Raw genomic sequence first — 25,473 nt, forward strand, 5'->3', positions numbered from 1 at the left:
AGTTTGCAATGCAAACATCAATAATGCCAATTTTATTTTCATTTCTCAAAGATCACATTTGTGGAAGGCTTTGGTAGCTTACAGGTGCTCATCATAAAATTAGAATATCATTAAAAGGTTGATTTATTTCAGTAATTCCATTCAAAAAGTGAAACTTGTATAATGTAGACATTCATTCCTCACAGACTGACATATTTCAAATGTTTCTTTTAATATTGATGATTATAACTGACAACTAATGAAAACCCCAAATTGAGTATCTCAGAAAATTAGAATATTGTGGAAAGGTTCACTATTGAAAACATCTGGTGCCACATTCTAATCAGCTAATTAACTCAAAACACCTGCAAAGGCCTTTAAATGGTCTCTCAGTCTAGTTCTGTTGGCTACACCATCATGGGGAAGACTGCTGACCTGACAGTTGTCCAACAGACGACCACTGACACCTTGAACAAGCAGGACAAGACACAAAAGGTCATTGCTAAAGAGGCTGGCTGTTCACAGAGCTCTGTGTCCAAGCACACTGGAGAGGATTGTGAAACGAAACCCATTAAAAAATGTGGGGGAGATTCACAAAGAGTGGACTGCAGCTGGAGTCAGTGCTTCAGGAACCACCACACACAGACGTATGCAAGACATGGGTTTCAGCCTGCTGAGTGGTCCAAAGTTATGTTCTCTGATGAAAGGAAATGTTGCATGTCCTTTGGAAATTAAGGTCCCAGAGTCTGGAGGAAGAGAGGAGAGGCACAGAATCCATGTTGCTTAAGGTGGAGTGTAAAGTTTCCACAGTCAGTGATGGTTTGGGTGGCATGTCATCTGCTGGTGTTGGTCCACTGTGTTTTCTTAGGTCCACGGTCAACGCAGCCGTCTACCAGGAAGTTTTAGAGCACTTCATCCTTCATGCCGCTGACCAACTTTATGGAGATGCAGATTTAATTTTCCAACAGGACTTGGCATCTGCACACAGTGTGAAAGCTACCAGTACCTGTTTTAAGGACCATGGTATCCCTGTTCTTAACAGGCCAGCAAACTGGCCTGACCTTAACCCCGTAGAAAATCTATGGGTATTGTGAAGAGGAAGATGTGATACGCCAGACCCAACAATGGTGAAGAGCTGAAGGCCATTATCAGAGCAACTTGGGCTCTCAACACCTGAGCAGTGCCACAGACTGATGGACTCCATGCCACGCCACATTGCTGTAGTAATTTAGGTTAAAGGAGCCCCAACTAAGTACTGAATGCTGTACATGCTCATACTTTTCAGTTGGCCAACATTTTTAGAAATCCTTTTTTGTATCGGTCTTAATATTCTAATTTTCTGAGAATTTGGGGTTTTTATTAGTTGTCAGTTATAATCAATATTAAAAGAAACATTTGAAATATGTCAGTCTGTGAGGAGTGAATGTTTACATTATACAAGTTTCACTTTTTAATGGAATTACTGAAATAAACTTTTTCATGATATTCTAATTTTATGACAAGCACCTGTATAGAAGGATTTCCAGTAAACAGGAACATTAATAAAATGAAAGAACTCCCTTTAGGAACATGCTTTAGCACACCAAGATTATCTCTATTGTGACAACAGGTGCTGATACCATCCCTTCCCTTCCTTCATTTCTGGAACTGCATACATGCCAACATCTAGCATAGCCCTTAATTAAAAACTGCATTTAGAATGGTTTATATAAAAGCAAGTCTAGTTTCAGGAATACTGTGCTGTTTATCAGGAAAGTGAGGAAACAGTGTATTAGGTCAGAGAACACCATGGTAAGCAACAGATGTTGGCCCAATAACAGGTCCACTATGTTTATTATGTCTGGTACATTGAAAGTATGACTGTAGTCATATTAAAATACACAAATACCTTTAATATCTAGAGCGATAATTAACAGTGTTACATGAACTGCAATAACTGCTTTTATAGGAAATACAGGACATGGACACATTTCCTGTTTATCTGTAATATAATCCATCCAACAGCAACTATAAAATTTATTTGGTATATTTTAAATAAACAATCTGAACAAAGAGCAAAGTGTAATAATGATGGAACAAATTCATTATATCAACTGGTGATATTTAGAAACACCGTTGGGCCTGTTTTCTTACCTCCAGAATAATATATAAATTAAAACAGAAAATATGCAAATATCAATAGATAATACCAGAATAAATAAAAAAAAAAATCCACATAAGTATGTAATTGTAGGGATATCTCTTCAAGCTGCACACAAATGCAATTACACAGATTAAAAAAGGATGAAAAAAATAAGTAAAATATAAACTTTATTTAAAACTTTTAAAAGATTTTAAAATCAAGTAATGCTGTTTCAGATCAGCTTCAAAATTCAGTTCTGTAGTGCACTCTGGCTACAAGAAAGCATTATGAAATTGCAAATCACACACAGAGACGTCATAAATTATCAACTCTTCTAATTCCTTAAGTTAAATGAAATGCTCATCCAAATCACAGTTTTAGGTTCAAACTACAGTGCTGCACCATTTACAGCGATTGGGATCATTTTAATTCTAGTTTAACGTTGCTATAACTAGTTGCAATTCAGCAAAAAAAACAACAAAACATTTAGCACAAATTAAAATATTGGAAAACCGTTTAAGTTAAACTTTTGCCTCCCTCCGTTCAAGCTTAAATTTCTTCATCTATCACAGCAAAGATGCTGAAGTGAAAACAACAACCTCACATAAGAGGAACTCTTCAGTTGCTGAAGCATACATACATTACTCACACATTGTAAAGCAATGAAAAAAAAAAAGGTATAAGACTACAATATAATAATCCTAATAAAGCAAAAAGTACATCAAAGAGACTTGTAGCATTTTCTTTATGGGAGTATTAACTACAGGTTTTCCTCCTGTAGGAAAAGCTGTATGACAACGTTAAAATCCTTCTCTCCTGTGCCATGAGTTGTAATCCTGTCTAAGTACAAACTTAACAGAGAAAGACACACCAATACATTTCAGGAGTGTTAAAAATGAACATATAGTTGTGATAAAAAGTCCCATAAAGACACAAACACAAAAAGAAAAGACGGAAGTTCAGTTCACAACAATTTAGTTCCAGATTTTGAGGCATGGTTTTTATTATACCATTAACTTTCTTCTGGTTATATGCTAGTGACAAACTATGACCAGATGTTGAATCAGAGATGCCAATGAGAATTATTTGTCATTGTTTCCCTCTTCCACTTTTTAAAAGAAAACATCAAATTCACATTTCTGTAAACTCAATAATCATTCCTCCAACCAGTTGACAATAGGCAACAATCACCATGTCTAAGGTCAGAAGGCTTCTTTGTCACAGATTCATGTGTGGACTGTAGGCTGGCCACTCTGAATTGCTAAAATTACCATACTTTACCATATCATGACAACTTTGGTTCTGCTTTTTAGATCACCGTCTTGTTGGAAGGTCCACAGCTGTTTACATTTTTCAGCAGACAACCTGATGTTTTTCTCTTGGATTTTAATGTGTTCTCTTTTCCAAAAAGCATCATTAAGAACCGTGGAGAATCTTGTACCAACTACTCAAGGCAGCCTGTCCACTGGACACTCCAGAATAATATATAAATTAAAAGAGAAAATATGCAAATATCAACAGATAATACCAGAATAAATTAAAAAAAAAATCCACATAAGTATGTCACTGTAGGGAGGTCTCTTCAAGCTGCACACAAATGCAATTGCACAGATGAAAAAAGGCTGAAAAAGAACACAAAAAAAGATCCAAAACTAGCTTGCCACCTGGGGAAAACAAAACCTTGTGCTAATCAATATTGTGGTTGATTGATCTGAAAATATGTGCATTTCAGCAAAAGACAGGAGAAACATTAAGAGACATGAGGAGAGAGAAAGAAAGAAGTATGATAACAGGCTGGTTGCTGAAGTGATGTACAGTCATAACTAATTAATGAGAGTGTATTAAAAACTCTGGACATGGGATTTTTCTTCATTAAAATGTTACAAGGAAAAAAAAACTACTAATAAATACATGAAAAAATTATCGTTAACACATCTAACCTAATTTCTTGCCACAATTTGTTTCTTATTTTTGACATTTTTAGCCAGAGGGATCATATTTGTAAAAAAAAAAAAAAAAATCTAACAATAACAATAAATCTAATAATAACAGTATAGATGCTAGCTGTATACCGTCCATTTTATGTTGTCAGTTACATACGTCGTCCTGAGGATACTACTGCCGAACACTCCCTGGTCTTGAGCTAAAATTAAAAAGATAAGAAAAAAATCATATATCATAAAGTAATGTGCATTATCTGTGTGTAATATTTTAATACAACAAATGAAGAATACGCTACGTTACCCAGGATAGGGAGGAGGTGGAGCGTCATGCTGTCCACCTCTTGATATTGCCTGTTCATAGGAGGGTAGATCAGGGGACTCTGCTGGAGGAAGCATGGGATGTAGGGAGACTTCTTCAAACCTTTGCATTATTATGGAAGCATTACTCCTCTGAGGCCGTGCTCGAACGGAGCTGTGAGTGAAGTGCAAGTGTTAGCATTACGTTGTTCACTTGTAATGTACATTCATAAAATGAGTGTTCATTTTTCACCACTATTTACAAGGACAATTCTGACCACAACAGATTATTTAAGGCTGTTCTTTTATTTGTACAAGTCATTTTTATTTTTTTTTAAAAAAAGGTAAAAGTTTGGATATTTAAGCTAGTTAAATATGTAATGTTGGGATATAAATTGCAAAAATCAGAGGTTGGTGGGTCTTTATGGGTCAAGTCTGATGAAGAGAAACAAGGTTTTTTTTTTTTTTTTATTTAGATAAATTTCCAAATGCAAATGTTATATATGCCTGTTGATTTTATTACAGAGAATTAAAATGCATTATGGTTTGGCTCGCTTTCGAGAAAGTTGCACTAAAAATAGTGGCAAAAATTCTGGAAAGACTGCAGTTTCAAGTCGAGCTTTTGTTCCTAAAATGTCTAATATTGAAATACATGGTTCAGATAAAACTTCAATTTAAAAGATAATTGTATTCTTTAACAAATTTGTATGTTTTCACCTTGTATAACCTGTACAAGTTATAGATCTCTTTTGTAACATTACAACAACCTGTTAATTTAACAGAGGTGTGTGCATTTATGTCCACTCAAGAAGAACAGACCTATAAAACCTATAAAATGTCACCTCTTGTTTCATTCCCACCCCATGATATGATGCTTAATTTGCTCTAAAAACTGTAGGCATGGTCTGAAGAATGTGACAGGTTAGCACATTCTCAAGGACAATTTTGTGTGAGTAGCAAAAGATGTACATGTTTTTATCTGATCATTTATGTATTAGGCCCATGATGTTTGTTGTCAAGTGGTTGATTAAGCCTTTAAAAGGTGTGACATGGGACTGGATCTGTGCTTTTACACAAAAAGGTGCTAAAATGTTCAGTGGTCAATTTGTTAAAGTGTCGGTGGCCCTTCAGAGGTGCTATGGCTCTATACGGAAGTCCAAAGGTGCAGGTATAACATATTTCCTCTGACTCACCTCTGATGGCTTAAGTCACTTTTGCATTTGCCTCGACAGAAATACCATATCAAGATACCAATGAGAACAGCGGCCACTGCAGCGGAAATAATTCCCACCAGAAGAGAAACAACATCGATCCGAGAAGGGCGCTGGCCTTGATCTGTGGGTCATCACAAGCCAAAGAAAGTCACTGGATTGTTTCCAACTTGTCTCATGATAACAAGAAATACTACTACTACTACTACTACTACTACTAATAATAATAATAATAAACTTGCTCAACACCTTGGATAAAAGATGTAACATATACTGTATTTTCAAAGCAACTGAACCATACTGAACAAGTGGTAAAACAAGTTATACAAGCACTAATTACTTGTGCCTACAAACAATATTCTTGATGACACAGTATAAAAATGATCTGTCATATACAAAGACAATTAACTATGAAAGAATCCACTTAGTAAAATACTCTATACTCTTTTAGTTACACTAAAACTGATAACTAATGTTTCATGGTACTGCACCACATACTCCTGAAGGATATTCCTGTGATACTCAAAGCTGTGTATGGTATTTCAGGACCTCCGGATTACCGCAGTATTGTATCTCTGATTCTGCTTTACTATACATTTTCTGATAATGTACTTAAAATCCTGGGGCAGTACTATATGTCCTACATTTTGTGGTACTGGGCTATGCATCCTGTGGTAATATTTCACACATTGTGTGGTACCATCCTACACATCCTTGGTAAAAATTTATGTATTCTAGGGTAATGTACTAGCATGCATGTATGGCCAAAAATTCATTAAGTGTGACTTTTTCCTTGGTAGCACCAGTGAGAATATACTAGCAGATAAGTCTTGCTAGCAAACGCAGACAGCCTCTATCAAACTCACTCTGTGTTTAAGCTGCACCTGGAGGCTGTCCGGGAGAAGATCCGTAGAAAATAAATATTAATCATGGCTGCTGTGCATTAAACAAAACCAACCAAAACCCTGGATGTTTCAGGCTGTTTTAGCAGAAAGGTATATAATATAGCCGAAGAGGAGTTGCCATTCACAAAAAATTAGGTCCAAGTAGTTAATTATCATGAAAAACGTTAATTCCAGAGGAGGGAAGTTTACCAAAGGCAGCACAACCTTGCAAAGTTTTAGTTTCATTTAGTATTATGAAGCTAGCACTTTTTTCTACTTAGCGTTCATGTTTCAAATAAAGATGTTTTTCTAAACCTCATTATTGTTCACAATAACCATCCATGTTTATGTGTAATGACTAAAAGACAATCCTTAAACTGTATTAAAATGGGTTGGTGAGAGTGATGCTGTAAAAGTTGGGGTGCACCTAAATGAAAAAGTCAGGCACACCAAGGCAACTAGTGCAAAAAGTTCTCTATTTAGTTTTCAAATATATAATCTGTTGCTTACCTTCTGTGTATTTCTTCCAGAAGTCATTCTACAAAAATGAAGAAGAAGTAATTACCACGGTTAATCTGGTGAGATGTATTTGTTAACTTAAATGACACTGAACGGTATGACTTAACTGTATCAGGGGTGTTTTCAAAGACCTCTCTGGCCTCCTCGTAATTGCAGACTTCCTCGTAACACTCCCTCTCCAGATTCCCAGGAACGAACATTTCAAAGTCAAACCGGTTGAACAGCAGGTGGCGACCCAGGAACGAGTTTGCTTCCCCGTCACTTACAAACACTATAAACGAAGAGATGAGACATGTAAATATCCGGATGGATCTAGCGAATTCATTTTAATTAATTCTGAAGAATATCCCACCTTCTTGGTCTCCTTCATGTTTCGAAAGTAACCTCCTCATACAGGCCAGATGTCCACAGCTCAAAAGTTGAAGGAGTATTAACAGGTGAAACAACATAATGCACCTGGAAACGACCATCAGTACATTAACTGACAGAACAGAGAACCATTTAGAGCCCACTCTGCTCCTTTAGCGAGTTAGGATCTTCTAGTTTACATGATCTATTTAGAAACGTCTCGCATAATGATGGGCAGAGTTCAACACCAGCAAATTGAAATTTATCAGAAGGAGCGGCAGGTGTGTTTCCCGAAGCTGATAAGGTAGGTCGGCAAACGTCCAACTTTACTCACAAATGTGTGAATCTCCTGTCATAAGTTTTATACAGCTCCACATTTGTATTAAAAAAAATACGATTTAAGCGGAAGTCGTCTCTACGTCCAGTAAGACAGCTACGGTAGCTATAAAAAGAAACTTTTGTTTACAGGTAAAACCCAAGCTCCGCCTAGCCTACCTCCAAGACTAGATCAATCGAACACATTCACCTGGATTACGTTTAAATAGACTTTAAATAAATTGGACGCTAGATGGCGGCTGAAGACACAGTGAGTCATACTGATGTGTTAAATAGCCTTCTTGTCACCTTTGACCCTGAGACTGATTACATAAAATGAGGATCCTTATAAGAAATTTGTTGATCTCGAAAGTTTGCGTGAGGCAAAGACAATGAAAAAGGGGACAAAAAAACATAAAAAACGCGCAGTTCACTACTGTCACTTGTCTGACTAACAAAAACTGACATGGTCTGTATTTCTTTTCTTTTTCATTTTTTTCATCACATATGATGATGTGGCTTTCACCAGTAAACAACCCAAAACCCAGTTGAAATCCTTTGGTAGGTTTTTGACATTGTTGGTTGATAGCGCTGTCTATTTACATCTTAAAAACATCAAATGAAGGAATAACTTTAAGAAAGAGCTCCACAGGCTGAAATCGATGACACTTACTTCCATTTCAGAAGTAATTGCCAAGTGCCATGGTCTGTGTTTTGTCACATGAGATGGGGGTTTAGCTGGAAATTAAGAGTTAGTGGGATTTAAATGTTGCCTTGATTTGTGACCCTTTAAAAGAACAAATGCATTAACTTTGCCTGAACATGGCTCCGTGTCTTTTTCCATGTTTGTAATGTTGTAACACAATGCTATCGTGTGGGATCTCTGCATTAGGTCTCATAAAAGCTTGTGACTGCACCACCATGCATAGGCCTTGTATTTGAAAAACGTTGTGCAATAGACTTGAGAGTCATTTTCACAATTTCATATGCAGTTAAATTATTTACAACAGATTCTGCTTGACCAGTGCTAATAATAGTTTCTGTAGCAACATTAGAGACAACCTATAAAGCATGCAGTACCAGTGAGAATGGATAAAACTAGTGTAACAATGTTTTCCATTTCGGTTGGAAAATCATCTTCAATATTAATGTTTATGTTTCAAACAATCTATTTATATGGAGCGTTTCACAGCATGTGGGCCTTTTGGTCTGTGTTTACATAAAGAAGCTGATAGGATGCAAATGAACATTATCTTACTTATGGGATGGTGCTAACTGAAGAACAGTGAAAGCCCTTCTCTTGTACTTGACTCCATCTCTGGTTACTGTCAAACTATTATATTCACTCAGAGGAATGTTGATATCAATAAAAAGTGGTGAAGGAAAAGGAATTCCATACATTGTGTTTATCCTATTTATTTAACCAGGAAAAAAGAACATGGACAATATTACATGCTTAATGCAGAATGTTTGTATTTTATGGATAAATTCCAAACACAATAACAAACATCTACATCATAAAGAAAGGAATTAAAAATATCACTGTTCCATCTTAGACTGTATCAAAATCATGAACACACTGTAAAGATGTGTCCATGAAAATGCAACATAGACATACTATAAACCTTTGACCTGAAAGGAAAGAGAAGAGAAGACATTCATGGGAGGAGAATCAAGTTATCCAACAAAGTAAGTTCTTCACCATGACGCTGTGGACTGTGGGGGGGAAAAAAAGAAGACATTCTGCCATTTTTTTTTATTTTCTCTGTACAAGTCTATACCTGAACTCACTGCACAGATGTTGTCTTTAGGTCACTTGAATGGTGATCTTTTCAGATGATGCTACAATTACAAAATCTGGATTTTATTAGAGCTGAACGATAGTATGGAAATGCTTTGAGCAACCACTAGTTGATCGTCCTAATGGCCTGCTTTTTTGTCTCAGTTTCTCATCTGACAATAAAAAAGAAAGAAAAGAAAAATATATGAATGACAGCACCTTTATTTAGCTGTGTTATTTTACATTTAGCTCTACTGTTTTGACAAAAAGACGGAAAATTCTGGAACTTTGGACTCGTGCAATTCGCCTAGACCCATTTAAATCTAGCTGAGCACATATACATGCAGGACTGATTTAATCCCCATCTGTTATACTTCTTATACTACATTATAAATAACTAATTGTTGTATTAACTACCAATAAATGCATGTTAATTTGGTAGAAAATATGTTTCTCTCGTAGCCTTTTAAAGTGGATTGCTATCTGTTGATTTATTGTTGCAGGTATTTACAAGATTCAGGCCCCATTAAAATACCTTTTTTTTTTTTCTTTTTTAAACGTAGGATGCTTTCGGTTTTTGAACACCACATTCAATAAAAATCAGCTGGGAAGTTAAAAGGTAAAGTCTTACTTTGTTGTAATTGCCCACAACAGCCTCTAATGTCTGCTAGATAATCGCAGCTTTCTGAATATATTTTATAATGGGTCAGGAAATGGATGCCTACTGGTGTGAACTTTATGCTCATTAAATATATCTGATGTAAAATCATAATTTGAAAGTAACAATTAACTATAACATTAAAAAATAAATGTAGTGCGACCCAATATGTAGTGGACTGAAAGAATACATTATCATAAATAAAACTGTAAAGACATTATTATAAATACACAATATTTATTTTTTAAAATCGTGGATAACCTGAGTTGCATGCAGAAAGAGCGGAAATTAAGCAGAACGTTCCCTATCTGACTATGATAAGACAGGATCATGTTACTTTCACTAGATAAACCTACAGCGTCAGGCTGTTTAAATCTGAGTCACATAAATCTGCTACTTTAAAAGAAAACAGTCAGACAAATCAACCAGAAGAGGAAAGAATCAACTTTGATGTAAAGTAGCTGAAAAACCACTACTGTCAGCACATGCTGAAAGCCAGAAACTGCTCAGGCCTCATTCTTTTCTATCAGCCCTGCTCTCCACCTTGCAGGTGGCTGTGACGAGGTTGCGCTCCTGAGATTGTCTTGTGATTTATGCCCCCTGATAAGAACCGGAGATGCTGCTCTCTGTGGCCAACTGGACAGAAGTGAGCTGTGAGCCTGAGCAGACCTGCGCTATGATAGGAAAAATAACACACTGTAGCAGTGAATGCTTTTCTTTAATGCCCATTTTAAATCTCACTGGCAGGACTGAAATGATCAAATGACAAAACTGCACAGAATCAACAATGGTCTGGCATGAAACCCCTAAAACAAAGCTTTAGTTATCATTAAGGACTGGGCATACACAAAGTGTAGTGTCAGTACTCTGTTTATTGTCAGTACTGATTCATCCCAGTCCAGGAGGGAAACTACTCCAACACACTACCGTTACACCTAATACTCCGACCAAATATCATTAGCTTTAATCGCTGCCTCAAAACAGATGTTTAGGTTGAGGAAATTGCCAATGAAGTTGGATTATAAGGCAACAGCAAAACTGAAAAGGATATTTGCTGTTTTCACTTTTTAAAAAAAAAAAAAAAAAGAAACTATTGTGGGCTAAAAAAGAAAAAATACACATAATCAGTGTCATGAAGTGCTGTTCAATGTCTTTTCACAACACCATCAGAGGGCAACATTGTTGTCATGTTTCTCACGTCAGTGTGACTGCAGTGACTGAATACTGCCAGTAAATGATTATTAGTCTGCATCATAACTACTGACAGCAAGTCTCAGAGTCTGTGAGGTGTCTGTCAGTAAAGCAGATTATTTTCAGCTGATCTATCTGAATCTAAAATAGGTAGTTATTTTTATTTTTTTAATTGTTATTTTTATTGCAGATCTATTTGGTCCACAGTCCCTGTATCTAGAGCGAGCTTTCAAGTAATCTCACTTATCAAATCAGCATAAACCCAAACAAAATAAAACAAATATAACATAAATAAGTAAGGAAAAATACTGCGGCGTGGCTGATGTAAAATTAATGTTTGGAAACAAAAAAAAAAAAAGAAAAAAAAAAAAGAGAACCACTGGTGTAAGAGAGCAGGTCAGAAATGTACTCAGACCCAAAGCATTCAGAGCCTTAAAAACATACAAAAGAATTTAAAAATCAATTTCAAATTTGACTGGAAGCCAGTGGAGCAATGCAAGAACAGAGGTTATATTTTGTCCTCTTTTGGTACCAGTTAAAAGTCTGGCAGCTTAGTTGTGAACCAGCTGCAGATGGGATTAAAGAGCCTGGGTGACATCATAATACAGGAAGTTACAGTAATCCATTCTTTAATGGTTTAAGTTTTAGTTTATCAAAAATGAACCTTAAAATTTGTAGCGTTAGAGTAAGTGACAAGGGCCCCAAATGAGTTTTTAAGTCGAGTAAGAGGGCCAAATATAACCTCAGATTTGCAGTTAAGTTGAAGTTGTTAGCTGTATGTTTATGCAACCAACTACAGAAGTTACTTTTTCTTTTGACATTTTATAGTGTGGGTAAACTGAAATGTTATTCAGAAGTACTTGTTTTCAACCTTTCAGCCATATTAAGACTGAGTCATGCTGACTACAGCCCAGCAGCATCTAACCCACCTGACTGTCTCAAATTTGCAGAGGTAATATATCAGCCTTCACCACAAGTGTTGATACTACAGTAAAACAGCTCTGATCTCAGCATGGAGAGTCATCTAAGGTTCACATTACTGTCGTCAGATCTCGTGTTCCCAGACAAAGTGACCCGCCTATTGACGGTTATTTCTCACTCCGAGTCACAGCTCATCTAGAATACTGACATATTGCCCTTTGACTAAAACCAGATGTAGGGAGCTGCTGGAGGATGGTCCCCAATTAGTTACTGTATGGCTTCTTGATAAGATTAGGCCACCATTTTGTTAAAGATCCATTAAACTATGTTGATTTTCTATTAACATCATAATACAGTCTGTAATACAAATAAAATGTAATTTGTGTTTACTGCGCAGCTCATTTCCAACTACACCTTAATTTCTTACAATCAGAAAAACAGGCATTCAGAAGTTATCTTCACCATTCTTTTATTTTTTATTTAATATAAAAACTGATTATTTCAGTCTGAGAATCTTGAAAGCAGCGAAGAATTGAGGGTTGAGTCTAAGTCTAGAAAGTGGAATTATGCAGAAGGTGACAGGGCTTGAAGACTGGTCTTGACGGCTGCTAGATTTGCCTTCCAGGAGCTGAGCTTGTCGTGCAGCTGCTGCCACTGCTGCTTGCCAAAGGTGCGGTGTGTGCTGTGGCTGTGTGAACAGAGACAGAAAAGCAAGGCCAAGGTCACACCTCACAGTAACACTGAATGCAACAGCGCTTCCCAGTCTGCTCAAATACTGTTCATATAGATTCAAGACAAAAATCATGAAAATTAAACAGAAAATAGCCATTTGAAGAACATTTACTAACATTAAATATTCAGCAATTTCATGGAGAACAGACCCCCAAAATACTCTTCTTGACCAGTGGGAGCAGATTAAATGTTCCAGATTAACAACCAACACTAATTTTTGTCACTAATCAGCCTATTATTGGCATTGTAAAGAATCAAAACAAACAACACAGAGAAAAAGGAAAAAGCCTTCTTCTTGTTGTTACAGCTTTGGAATTTCACCTCTTTTGATTTTACTGACAAACTCAAACTAAGACTTTTAGCTGTTGATTCTGGAGCCTCTGCTGTTTTAATTCTCCTTGATCTCACTGCTGCTTTCGTTATGATGGATCATGACATTTTATTACGTTTGCAACAGTGTTAAAGTTAACAGCACAGTACTCAAATGGTTGGAGTCCTGTTTGAGAAAAAGGAGTTTTTCTGTACATCTTGGGCATCTCAGAGGGCTCACCTAATTACGGGGTACCTCCAGGCTCCATCTTAGGCCCTATTTTATTTTCACTTTATTTACGTCCTCTGGGGTCCATTTTTAAAAAACGTGTCATTTCATTGTTATGCAGACAACGTTCAGATTTATTTGCCTTTAAAATCTGCTCTCTGGTCAGACAGCCATAACAAGATTAGTACAGCCTGACATCTTCATAAAGTTTCTGAAAGCTCAAATCTCCCAAAGTGCCTGAACTTACATGACAATCCCCTTTCTTTCCAGCACTATTAAATAGCACAAAAAATTTTAATCTTTAAAAAAAAAAAAAATTAAAAAATGTTTTTGAACATTAAGATCAGTTTATCTCCTTCCCACTAAACTACAAGAGGTAACACAGTAGAAATTGCTTACCTCACAACAACCTTTCGCTGTGTCTGGTCAATCTTGCAGTACACCATTTTGGTCCGGACAGCTATGAAACAGAATAAAAATAAAAAGCAAGCAATCACTAACACAAAGAAAATGCTTGTTTCAACTGGCTGAAAGCTGCTGCACAAGAAATGTTGCTTTGATTTCTGCCTGACATGATCTGAGAATATAAGCAACGGCAATCTCACAAAAATCTAGGCTGCTGCAGTTTTAGAAGTAAGATGCTGCAGTTGATCTTCACTAACTGTAAGAATTTAGGGTATGATATGAAAAACTCTGGGCAGTCTAATAAACCAAGAGATCTGATTATTTGCCTCAGCAACTAACAGAATCTTTATTTTCTGCTTATTGGATTTTACAATGTGCGGTAAATAGTGAGTTATCAAAAACTTTAATATGATCTGCTGTATATAAATGACTAGATACAATCCAATTTTCTTCATTTGCAATAGAAAAGTTGTCTTTTGTCTTTGCTAGCGAGTGATAGGACCAGAGTTTACTGCAGAACTGAATTTTTTTTTAAAATTGTGCAAGCTGCCAAACTGTGAGGAATGGAAACGGCAAATACTTATTTTAGTTTTTACCGTCAATAACAAAGGCTTCGACGTCATCAGCTCCAATCTGCAGCTCCTGTTGCATAGTGTCAAAGGAGATCTCCTTAAATTCCACAGCCATGCCCATGAATGTCAGCAGACGCATCTTGGCCATATTTTGTTCATGAGAGAGGCCTGAGGAGCCATACACAGGGATCATTAAGCACATCGGTCACAGTCAATTACTCTGTACTCAGGGAGGTTCCCTGTAATAATGGATTCTACATTTAGGAGCACTCAGGGAATCTACTTAACACAAACATGACTACATATTACCTGTTTTGAGAACCCATCCTACACATGCTTTAATTAGTCTTACATTTTAATGGTGACAAAAAAGAAACCAAACAGCTGACACCCCACATTCTTGTGAGTCAACACAGTACAAGTAAACACAAAGTAGGTAAGACTGAAAATTCTTTACTACAAAGACAAAACACACCTACTACACATTCATAGCACAAATAGTAATTCTCTCATTTGTTAGCCTGTACACAATTTTCTCTATGCTTTGATAAAAGTGGTACCACATGACTACTTACCAAGAGAGTCAATAAAGTCTTTGTTACTCTGGTAAAATTTGACATATGCTGCTAGTTTTGCGCTCACAAAGATGGTTAATAGCTGAAAATGAAGGAAAGAGAAAAACACCATTATAGGACAGCACAACAAGTTATGGGCGGTTGGCATCAAGCAGGTTATTATCAACTGTACTTATGAAGCAAACATGGAGTCCATACCCACTTTCTCGTCCTCAGTTTGTATAAGAGTCTACATTCCCGACTTCTCAAAAAGAATGTGTATAGACACACAGCAAAAACATTTCTCTTTATCTTAACCTGTTAAACTGATAATGTGCATATAATCGTGTTGATAAGACATTCAAGCCTATAAACCTGCCATCACTTTGTTGGAGTTTATTTACACAGTTACTGAGACAACATGTTAAACTTCCATTGGACTATGTCTCGTCTGTACATCCTTCAGTACTCACATCATGAATGAGCTCTCCCTCCAGGAAGCGAACAGGTTTCAGGGTGAGCAGGTGGTCAAAAAGGAAGGTGTTGGGGTCTTTGAGAGCACGGACAATACATCTAAAAAGGGACACAGATGCAAATCTTTTAAAAGGAGGGTCGCATTTTCAAGACTTAGCAACAAATGTTGGATGAGCTTGACAAGTTTACCTGTGGGCATCAACACGTGCTTGTGAAGCATTGTCTTCTGTGTAACTCCCCAGTAGCTCAACCATCACTTTTGCTGCAGGCTCGCTGTGAAAAAGACAGTTAAGCAAGTGTTGTAAATGTCAGATGTATGTGCATTTATAAAAATAATGTACTTTGTCAAAAACACATACTGTACGTCATGAACAGAGTAACAGAAATAGCATTTCACATGTCAACTATATACACAAGAGTGCAGACATTACACTGTATTTGCATTGCTGTTTCAGCTCAGATATCCACTGTAAACATCTTATCCTGAATGCAGTTACCTCTTTTTGCAGTCAACCAGTGCTTCATACACCAGCCTCAAAAGTGTATGTTTCTTCTCTGTGTTCAAGTTCCAGTCAATTATCCACTTGCGCACCTGATTAGTGACACAAACAAGTGTCAGACTTTGGCTGTATAGACAATAATGCAACTATAGGAATTCTGATTTGCCACTCCAGCTCAAACCCTTCCTAAAAAAAACCAAACAAGCAAACAAAACACACTGAGACTGGCAGTGTTTTTAATCGGAATAAATGGATGTACCTGATCAAGGTCAGTGGGGATGAAAGAAATGGCATTACAGGTGGCAGCCACCTTGATGAGACTACAGAAGACAGTGTATCTCACTGGAGTGTTCTCATCCATGCCATGAAACAGGTTACTCAGCCTGCAATACAACAACATAAAAAAGAAAATTATATATTCACAGGTTAAGTGCTCACTCTGACAGACTTACAAAGAAGCTCCACGAAAGACTCACAGTTGCATTCTGAGTGAGGGTCTCTCTCCTTCACGAAATTTCACCAGTTTCTCACACAGACTTTCAATGAGAGCCTCCTGCTTCTCTGGCTCCAGAATCAACAGCAAAGACACAATGCTGTTCATTACACTCTCGACATCTGCAAAGAAGTAATGAAAATAGCTTTTCATCTGGGGTAGCTTCACTGAGTTTCATAAAACTGGGCCTTATTTTTAATACATTTTACAAACTCACAAGCATTATAACATTTTACTGAGAAAATTTAACAGAAGTGATAATGTGCTCAGTAAACTAAACTAAATGTTAGTAGTTACACCTGTGGCTTTTTTGTTCACACAAATTAGAAATTACCCGTCTAGTAAATAAAACAGTTAATAAGATGTGTGTGTGGTTTGTCACTTACCTTTATCATCATCTTTGAGGCACACATCACATGCCTCGATGATCTGAGCCAGATCAACATGAAGTCCACCTTCTGCATTCTCCTCTGAGATATCAGCTCCTTTAGACTTGATGTAGGCTCTCAGCTCTGAAGCCTGAGATGTTAGATAGTGGAAATATATCATAATTGTGGTTAAATATAACCTAACAACTCATACGGTTACCGGTTATAACCGTGAAACTGACTGTGGGAGAAGATCTGAAGCATTACTTATTCAAAACATACATTCACGACCTGTTGTTTTCCAACACAAAACATTGTACCGTAGTAAGTTACAGGAGGCTATGAGAGATCTGTGACATTAACGATAGGAAAATACGTAGCCAATATGTTTAGCCTACTAAAATGCTTTATGTGGCTTGTTGTTTGTGGGATTTTACCGAATAAATGGCGAAGCTGCTAGCATTCGTTGCTACGTCGGCATTGTGACAGAAACTACTTTGACCACAAATATTTTAAGCAAAAAAAGTCAACAGTAACAATTATCAACAAAATTACGCAAAATTAATATAAGCCGTAAGTTAAATGATATAGTTACTCATTATTTGCTGTCACTTACACAGCCAACAGCTCGTACAGTCGCTGTCAAATGCTAAGAACATTAGCATGTCGGCTAGCTAGCATGCTAACTTATGTCGTAGGTATTTTCATTTAACGTCTCATTTGTAGGTAAAACCGAAGCTTAAACATGTTCAAATTATGTATCATACCTGGTCTTCTTCAGTAATATCAATAAATGCTGGTACGCTCATTTTGGGTGATTTTGTGAACTCAGACGATGAAATCCACGCTCCCACCAGCGCTGAGATCGGAGCGGAAAAAGAAAGACAGTAGTGCCGGTGACACAGTTGCTCTTCCGGGTCATGGTGTCAAAAGTTTGTTGTTTTCTTTTTCTTCTTATTTTTCTTTTAATTTGTACAATTTCTGCAATCCAATGAGAAGAACAATCGCGTAGCAATAAAAAAAAAAAAAAAAAAAAAATGCACGGGTTTAAAATAATAAACTCCTGGAAACCTGGACAGTGACCATTCAGCACATCTTTGTTTGTGAATGTAGATTTTTCCATATAATATAGTACAGTTGAATACAAATTGAAATTTGTTCTCCTGGGGGTATTTGAAATGGCACATAAAGCTAGCATATAGATGCACTCTCATCTTTAATTGAGAAATGCAACTTAAGCCTGCCCAGAATCTGTTCAAGACCTCCCATTTTAAAGTGAGGGTGTGAGATTGTTTCAGTATGATGTTTACAAAATGTACATATATCAGTTTCAGTAAGTCTGGCAATAAAACTCTTAACAGGATATATGGAGAATTTTAAAATGTGTTTTTCAGTTAGATATACAGTACTCGAAGAGCAAAGGAAAATGCTTTTTTTCCTAGTTAATATTTTCAGCAGATGATCTCCAGATAAATTTAGCTTTTGAAGTGATCCTTTTCTTTTCCTCAGATGTGTTTGTTGTTGGGCTATATTTGGGGTAAATTAGAATCAGAAAAGATTGTGTCAGGATCTCATTAGAGATGATAAAGATGATTCTCAACCATTTTAAGTAATTCTTTACATGTCTTACAAGGTTAAATTCTTAAAATGGGACTAGAAAATTGTATTCTGCCAAGAATTCTTCATGTTCTACATGTTCTACAATTCTACATGTTGCTTGAGCCATTAAAGAGTTGAAGTACATGGGGTATACCTAAATGAAACCAAGTTTGAAGAAAGAGTGATTCATACAGAATTTATATCAGTTATTCTAAAAAAAGAGATTTGTGCAGAGAGAAGTCCTAAACAAAAGCCACGGTTCAGGAAAGAAAGTCTGTTAATGGAACTTTGAAGGCTTAACTGATTGCTTGGCAATAAACTGCATGATAACAGACATGAAAGTAAGCAGTTCAGTTTGGTTAAGGATGTGATTTGGAATGATGCGTGAAACAGATTCTGGGTTACTAAAACTTCTTTTTAATCAATTATTTCTGCAAATGTTAACCGTATCTGTAAAATCCAAGACTTCAAGGCCCCACTCCACCATGTTGTGTCTTGATCCCCAGAATTGTGTGTTTCCCTGCTCCTGAGTTTGTGACAAATAAACCATTTTACCTGCACCAACCTGCCTCCTGCCTGAGCTGCACTTGGGTCCTCACTTCCACCGCCATTGTTACACAGTGATACAGAGCAGATTACAGAGCAAGCATACAACACTTTCACTGTTGATGAAGTACTCTCAGCTATTTGCAGATTCTTGTTCAATATGCAAAAGAGATGAGTACATTTACCATCATAAACACAGGTTCATATTCAGCATCTTTCTCATTTACTATATGCCTTTATGTCTAACCACTTCCAAGCTATAGCCTATTGAATCCTTCTTATCAGAATTTAACATTTTCTTTGACAAACTTATGTCTAAAGAGTAAAACTGCAGCTATTGTGTCTATTTTTTTTATAAAGCCAGAATGAATTTCTACAATCTGGTCATTGTCAGTTTCTAGAATAAAAGAAGCTATGTTTCTTGTAGGAATAATTTCCCCAATTGTTGTACAGTTATGCGTTTGATTTGATATTAATTGAAAATGTCAGTTATTGGTTCTTGGATGATATCCAGATTTGTGTGTCATGAAGTTTTGAGTTGTTCATTAGTTAGCTGTTGGAAAAAATGTATCAGTTTTTTTCTTTAAAGTTGGCCAATTATTTCCAGTTTAAATTCTATTGATCAGAAACTTTGAGATTAGTTTTTGATTTTTGGTAAGAGTGGCAAATTTATTATAGTTAAGGATTTCATCTTTCCAAAATGAGTTTTTTCCAAAGCAAAACATGTTAGTTCTCTGTCTATTCTCAAGTCATTTGCACATAAAAGCAACTTTACCAAATGCATTTCATCTGACTACGTCTATATATATATATATATATATATATATATATATATGTATATTCTTAAGTAGATGGTTAAGTTTATTCATAGGGTCGTTATTAACACTATTAAACAAAGAATTCTTAATAACATCCATAAATATGTTGTCTTTAAGGAGAGATACTATCCCTGCACTGCTTTGAGAAGAGCTCTGTTTCAGCAGTTTTTGTTTATGCTCAGATAAAGGAGTGTATGAATGCCATCTTTTAAAAATTGAAGAGGCGAATAAGAAACTAAATAAAGATCAATCCTATAATTTAGAGATAAATTTCTATTAGACTATGTAAAATTAATGGCATTTGGATGGAAAAAAACCTAATAATTCATCAGAAGTTATTTAATACATAACTCCAAAATAAAGTTATGATTCAAAGTAGCTAAAATTTGTCTTTGGGGGTATCGGTCAACCTTGTTGTCGGGGTATTTGTTAATGTAAGTGTCTTGTTATTTATCATGAAAAGGTTTTAATTTCGCTGGAAGGTTAAATCAGGTTTTGCTGGAAGGATGAGAGTTGCACATTACAGACAATAAAAACTACATTTTATTGTTTACCTACAATAATAAACTAGTAGCCATTAGTAGAGAGTTAAGAATGTCACCTTTAAATTTTTGGAGAAGAATTAATAACTGAGCTGAATGGTTTGTTGATTGACTAAAGTGGATTGTGTTAACCCATCAGACTCTCCAGAATTTGATTTCTGTCAGTATAAAGTGTTTCCTGTTGTAAAATAAAACCAGCATTAGAACCCCTTAAGAGCTTTCTTATTTGAATATCCCTAACACAACTGACATTCAATGACAAAAGAGACAAAAGTTGAGAGAAAAATGTTTAATTTATAACTGGGATGAATATAAGTGATTAATAAAACTTAACAAGGAAAATAAATTAGGTATATTCTCATGAATTTGAGAGATAAATTTAAATTCAGAAGTGGTTATCAGCAGTTTCAGATTAATTTTGAGAGCCATCGGAAGCAATTGTTTGATTAATCAAACATAAATTAAAGCAAAGTCATTTAGATGTTTAGTTAAATATCATATAAGCTTAGTGAAAACTAATCCTTTTCTAAGGGAGGAGCTGCCTTGTAGGGAACAGCAGTTATGACAGTGTATTTGAATTTTGTTTTGTCAGGACAATTTACCATTTTACCATCAAAGAATGCAAGAATGTCTTGGAAAGAAGCCATCTTCTACTTTCCCTTGCCTTCTTGCCTAATGTCCAAAGCTTCTCTCACAATGTTTTTTCCTCTGAGGTATGAACATGCTGTGAAGGAACTTAGATTTTTTGGTCTTCCTTAATACCAAGTCTCTAATACATGTTAATACAAAAAGGATGATGCTAGATCTGCACAAACTGCTTGGTCTTTGTTGTCCGATGAGGTGCACTATGTTGACGCCTGTGTTAAATGTCTTGAATGTCAGGAGCCACCTCTCCCAGGATGTGTGGCCTTGCATCTGATATCTCCTCTGTCTTCCTTCCATATGCTGGGATTCTTGAGTGACCATCTTCTGCTCTATAGCTGACATTAAACAATGCTGACAGTTTTATTTTCAGCTGTGAGGTTGGCAGTCTTGTTTTCACTTGCTTCTGCTGGTCCACTTCCAATATGAGTTGTTGCACAATTGATTAAAGCTTCTTCACCTGTTTAGATATTGCCTTGGCTATTTTTTCCTTGCGTGAATTTTCCTGTGAAGTTGTCATGTTTTTTTTTTTTTTTCCTGGATAGCCTCTTAGATTTCAGTGTTATTGCTGCTCATGCCCTCTTCAGTGGTGGTTTCAGTAGGGTGCAGAATGAGGACCACGAGTACATCTGCTGGATCTCTAGGTCAGCTTCAAACCAATTCTTTCTTTCCTTAAATTTCATGCAAAAACATACAAATAAGACAGGACACGTTATAGCATATTGGCAAATAAGGTCAAATGAATACAAACAATACAGACTGTCCAGATGTGTTTGGAAAGTCCAATATATTCTGCATTGTTTCAGTTATTGCATTTCTTTGGATGCCAGACAACCTCCTAAACCATTTCACCTTCCCCCTGCTTTCATTCTTTTTCATCTAAGTGTCAGCATCCTCTTTGGAGGATTAACAGCAAATGTCTTGAATTAGGGTTACTGGGGTGATCCTCTGAGAAGGTTATCTGATTGAGCTGCAGTCCATCTATGTGGACCACCATGGAAGTCCTGACCCAAAGCTTTCCAACATGGAGATACTGCCAGTGTCAGAGGGCACCTCTTCACCAAATCCCTACTGACCTGTGGATGCACGTGCTGGGCCCCTGTACCAAAATGGGATCCTGTGTATTGTTACTCTGGTACGTCACTTAATGATTGAGGTGAGCAGGGCAGGCAGTGCAAGAGGTCATCTTAAAACTATGGAGTCGGGTTACCAAAGTTAGAGTGTGGAACAGGCTGTGTTACAGGGTGAGGATACTGTTAAGTTTTATTTATTTTTTCAATCTCATAGCTACGCTGCTTACAGTTCCGCTAGGGAAATATCTGTAATTTGAGGCTATATAGACTGTGGAGACATAGCATGCCCCGTGACAATTTCTTGAAAGTCTGCTTGTCATGTATTTCTCCAAGCAGTTACAGAAAGGGAACTTAACTTTGTTACATTCATCAGGATGCACACTACCTCTGAACATTGTGCTGAGGGGAAATGGCTGATGTAGTGTTTCATCACAGGTTTCATTTTATGCGTCATTCTGTTGGGAAGTCAAGCGCCTGGTACGAAATCCCACCTTCACTCTCCCCCTGCCCTTGTATGCTGTCTTTGCAAAGAATTTATAGCCATTTCTCCACAAGTGTGCTTGTGTAACTGAGGCTCTTGTTATCTGATTAACAACTGTTGTCAAGTGCCCTGGTGTATTTCAACTCCAGAATATAGAGTTTTGTGGGCTTTGAAGGTTCAGGTGCTAGTAAGACATTGTCTTTTGTCTTCTATAAAAGGCCTTCAAAATGCCACAAAGTGTTATCTGCTTAATAGAAATCAATTTAGTTTATATCATTCTAAGTCACACCTGGCTAAATTGTATTCAAAAGATATATTTGCATGTATAAAATTTCTCATTTTGCTAAAGTAGTTGCACTGATATTTGATAGGGTGTTATTTTTGTCTGGGTGTATGTGTGCAGAATTGGTGCTAACTGTGCTTTTGTCAAGAACGTTGCTTTTTAAAGTTCCTTTCTCAATGTTCCCTTTAGGTTGTGAAATAATAACACCGTCTTCAAAGAAAGAATTCATATAATCTAAATTTACCAGGTTTAGACATCAAACATAAAACTGTCAAATCCAGTTTTCCCTTTGCAACAAATTGTCATAACGTCCCATACAATGCATTTTCTGTTATGTGTAAATGCTGCAATACTAGTTGCATTTGTTATATTATTATCAGAAACCTGGGGAAACAACTGAAAAGCTGCTGATTCTCAAAAAGACCTAAAATAATTTGATTAACCCAAACAAAATTTTGTCTGTGTAATATGATCTGATCTCTCAATGTTTATGTTATAGCTCATCACAAAATTGATGTCTTTTTTTTTTTATTAAAGTACATGAGTAGGTTTGCAGTCAGTTCATCTGTACTGACCTCATGCATGTTTGTTTGGTAGGAATGCTCTTCCTAAAGTGCTGGCAAATTGCCTGATCAGCCTCCTCAAAGATAAATGACTGTGTGTTAATAGCTGGTTGAGCCCAGGTGTCGGCTCTCTCCCTGTCAGCTGGCCAAGTAGTGAGTATTCATGTAAACCAGTCTCATGGTCATCATCCAGCATGGCTCCCTACCCTTCCACCGACTAATTGTCTGGTTCCCACAGTTCTGTCTTCCTTCACAATCTCAGAAAAATCCCCTTGCTCAAGCTCATCTATCAGCCACTGACCTTGTCAGGGAGCATCGCATGAGTAACTTCCCTATTTCTCTAGGTGGAGCAAATTGCTTGTTAATTACTAATATGTTCACTCAACCTCCCTCAAACTGTACACACAAATACAACTAACAAATAAACAAATAAAGCCAGCAGGGGTGAGTCCACAGCGGTTCAAGGCATGCAAAATCCCACTGGGCCCTACTGATTGACTTCTATTGTCCACAGCTATAGAGATAAATCAGTTCTTTATATGCCTCTGGGTTTTTACTTCAGTTTACATGATTTGATATTAATTTAAAATGTCAAACTATGTTCTTGGAGCTTAAGGGAATTTGCTTGCATTGCCACAGGCTTTCTGAGTTTATTTTCATTTTTTGTTTTCCTTATTTCACCATTTATTTATCACTGTACAAACCATAAGTGAGCTTTGATTTTCTGCCCTCTACAGGCCATAATTTACATTTTGCAGCTTTAATAAATCTAAACCAACACCACGTGTTTATTGAAAAAAAAACAAAAGCTCTGTAGCTGCAGTAGCAGGGTGTGTGAGTTAGTGTTTGCACATAATTCGTCAAACTGTCCGCCTGTCGACTATCCTGATAGCTGCTCAGTCCCTGTGATCACCTCTTCCAGTCAATGATCAATCACACAAGGCAGCTACAGTCAGACCTTTGACTCAGGGGAATGAACAAAATATTACCTTTGTCCATTCAAAAATGATTGCATTGTCCATTGATCTATCAGCTGGACATTTACCCAGCTGTGTGGTACAAGGCATCCATGGTGAAAGCTCTCCTAAGATTAAATAAATAAATAGACAAATAAATAAATAAATAAATAAATAAGATTGCTAGATTAAACATTAATGTTATTCGTCCAGATCAGTTAGTGACCAGTTTCATCTCTCACCAAAGACTGCAGCAATCAATCAGTGTGAGTTTGTGGTTTTGAGCTAACCAAAGCCTCACTCCTCCCAACTTGGAATGCTCCGTTTAAGCCTAATGACAGCAGCAAAAATAAAAGTTACAGTCTTCAAGGAATTCTTTAGATCCTGCCTGGATAAATTGAGTCACTGCAGTGGGAATAAGCCTCGGTCAGTGATGGAGTGGCCTTTTGTCATCAGAGAGTGTTTATATTACACACACTCACAGGCCAGCGGGGGCAATAAGAGTTTGCAAGGCATGGCCAAACAAAGAATCAAATTAGTTCCAAGGACACGATGTGCAATGTTTGGCTTAGATACTAGATAGATAGATACTAGATCCCAGAAATACTAATTAGGGGCATGTTAAATTGTGTCAGTGTAACTTTGAGATTCTGTTTAGTGTTTTATCTGTGCTGATAAATATAATGGTGACGGCAGAGAACAGTCAACCATCAAAGCTTTCTCAGTGATGACTTTAATTGCTCAGAAAATATGTGCATTTTTTCAAATGAATTATTTCTGACTATTGCCAATTAGCATGCCAGAATGTTGCAGGATAACTATTTTGCAAACAAGCAAATTAACAGCATTTTAAACATTGAATCTCCTATGTAATCTTGTGGGACTGAGTTGCAGTAAAATGGCATTCCCCTAAGTGTCAGATGTTACAATACTATGCTGAATATGATCATTTTTAGTTTTCCCATCACACTGCACATACCTTTGAGTCATCCCGTAAACTTTTGCTTGACTAGCATCAGAATATGGCTCAAGGGTATGACAACAGACAGTAACCACCAGAGAGATATCTGAAATGTTTTCTGATGACTGCTTACGCCTCAGCCACAGCTGCTAGGGTGTGACGGCAGGGAAGAGGCTGTGGTTTACTGTAAAGGACTGATAAAGCC

At 36.7% G+C, this 25,473-nt stretch overlaps 3 protein-coding genes across 3 annotated transcripts in view; 1 reads left to right on the plus strand and 2 right to left on the minus strand.

Annotated features, from left to right (window-relative positions):
• Nucleotides 1–2,272: 2,272 nt before the first annotated feature.
• Nucleotides 2,273–7,790, minus strand: prrg4 (proline rich Gla (G-carboxyglutamic acid) 4 (transmembrane)). The gene is made up of 6 exons (XM_041994595.1): nucleotides 7,308–7,790; nucleotides 7,063–7,226; nucleotides 6,947–6,974; nucleotides 5,535–5,676; nucleotides 4,346–4,516; nucleotides 2,273–4,244 (listed from the first exon to the last, which is right to left on the minus strand). Exons 1-6 carry the CDS (start codon nucleotides 7,423–7,425, stop codon nucleotides 4,217–4,219), a joined length of 651 nt encoding a protein of 216 aa, XP_041850529.1. The 5' UTR covers nucleotides 7,426–7,790; the 3' UTR covers nucleotides 2,273–4,216.
• Nucleotides 7,791–8,436: 646 nt separating this feature from the next.
• wt1b (WT1 transcription factor b) overlaps nucleotides 8,437–25,473 on the plus strand; it is a 31,310-nt gene continuing 14,273 nt past the window's right edge. Inside the window, exons 1-2 of the mRNA XM_041985472.1 lie at nucleotides 8,437–8,448; nucleotides 10,909–10,918. The gene's annotated coding sequence lies outside the window, so the exon portion shown is untranslated. The remainder of the gene's footprint in view (nucleotides 8,449–10,908; nucleotides 10,919–25,473) is intronic.
• eif3m (eukaryotic translation initiation factor 3, subunit M) lies at nucleotides 12,621–17,706 on the minus strand. Its single transcript, XM_041985507.1, has 11 exons — nucleotides 17,572–17,706; nucleotides 16,823–16,955; nucleotides 16,420–16,558; nucleotides 16,203–16,326; nucleotides 15,941–16,035; nucleotides 15,633–15,716; nucleotides 15,443–15,542; nucleotides 14,991–15,072; nucleotides 14,440–14,583; nucleotides 13,838–13,898; nucleotides 12,621–12,856 (listed from the first exon to the last, which is right to left on the minus strand). The coding sequence occupies exons 1-11, from the start codon at nucleotides 17,611–17,613 to the stop codon at nucleotides 12,733–12,735; spliced, it is 1,128 nt and encodes a 375-aa protein (XP_041841441.1). The 5' UTR covers nucleotides 17,614–17,706; the 3' UTR covers nucleotides 12,621–12,732.

The sequence above is a fragment of the Melanotaenia boesemani genome, chromosome 1 (genome assembly GCF_017639745.1).
Source record: "Melanotaenia boesemani isolate fMelBoe1 chromosome 1, fMelBoe1.pri, whole genome shotgun sequence".
NCBI lineage: Eukaryota > Metazoa > Chordata > Actinopteri > Atheriniformes > Melanotaeniidae > Melanotaenia > Melanotaenia boesemani.

Coding starts and splice junctions, on each gene's coding strand:
- prrg4 (XM_041994595.1), bottom strand. CDS start 7,425: ATGGTCGTTTCCAGGTGCATTATGTTGTTTCACCTGTTAATACTCCTT. Junction 7,227..7,307: donor ACATGAAGGAGACCAAGAAG/GTGGGATATTCT, acceptor CTTCGTTTATAG/TGTTTGTAAGTGACGGGGAA. Junction 4,517..5,534: donor AGTGACTTAAGCCATCAGAG/GTGAGTCAGAGG, acceptor CTTCACTCACAG/CTCCGTTCGAGCACGGCCTC.
- eif3m (XM_041985507.1), bottom strand. CDS start 17,613: ATGAGCGTACCAGCATTTATTGATATTACTGAAGAAGACCAG. Junction 16,956..17,571: donor ATATTACTGAAGAAGACCAG/GTATGATACATA, acceptor CTAACATCTCAG/GCTTCAGAGCTGAGAGCCTA. Junction 16,327..16,419: donor CCCTCACTCAGAATGCAACT/GTGAGTCTTTCG, acceptor GTTGTATTGCAG/GCTGAGTAACCTGTTTCATG.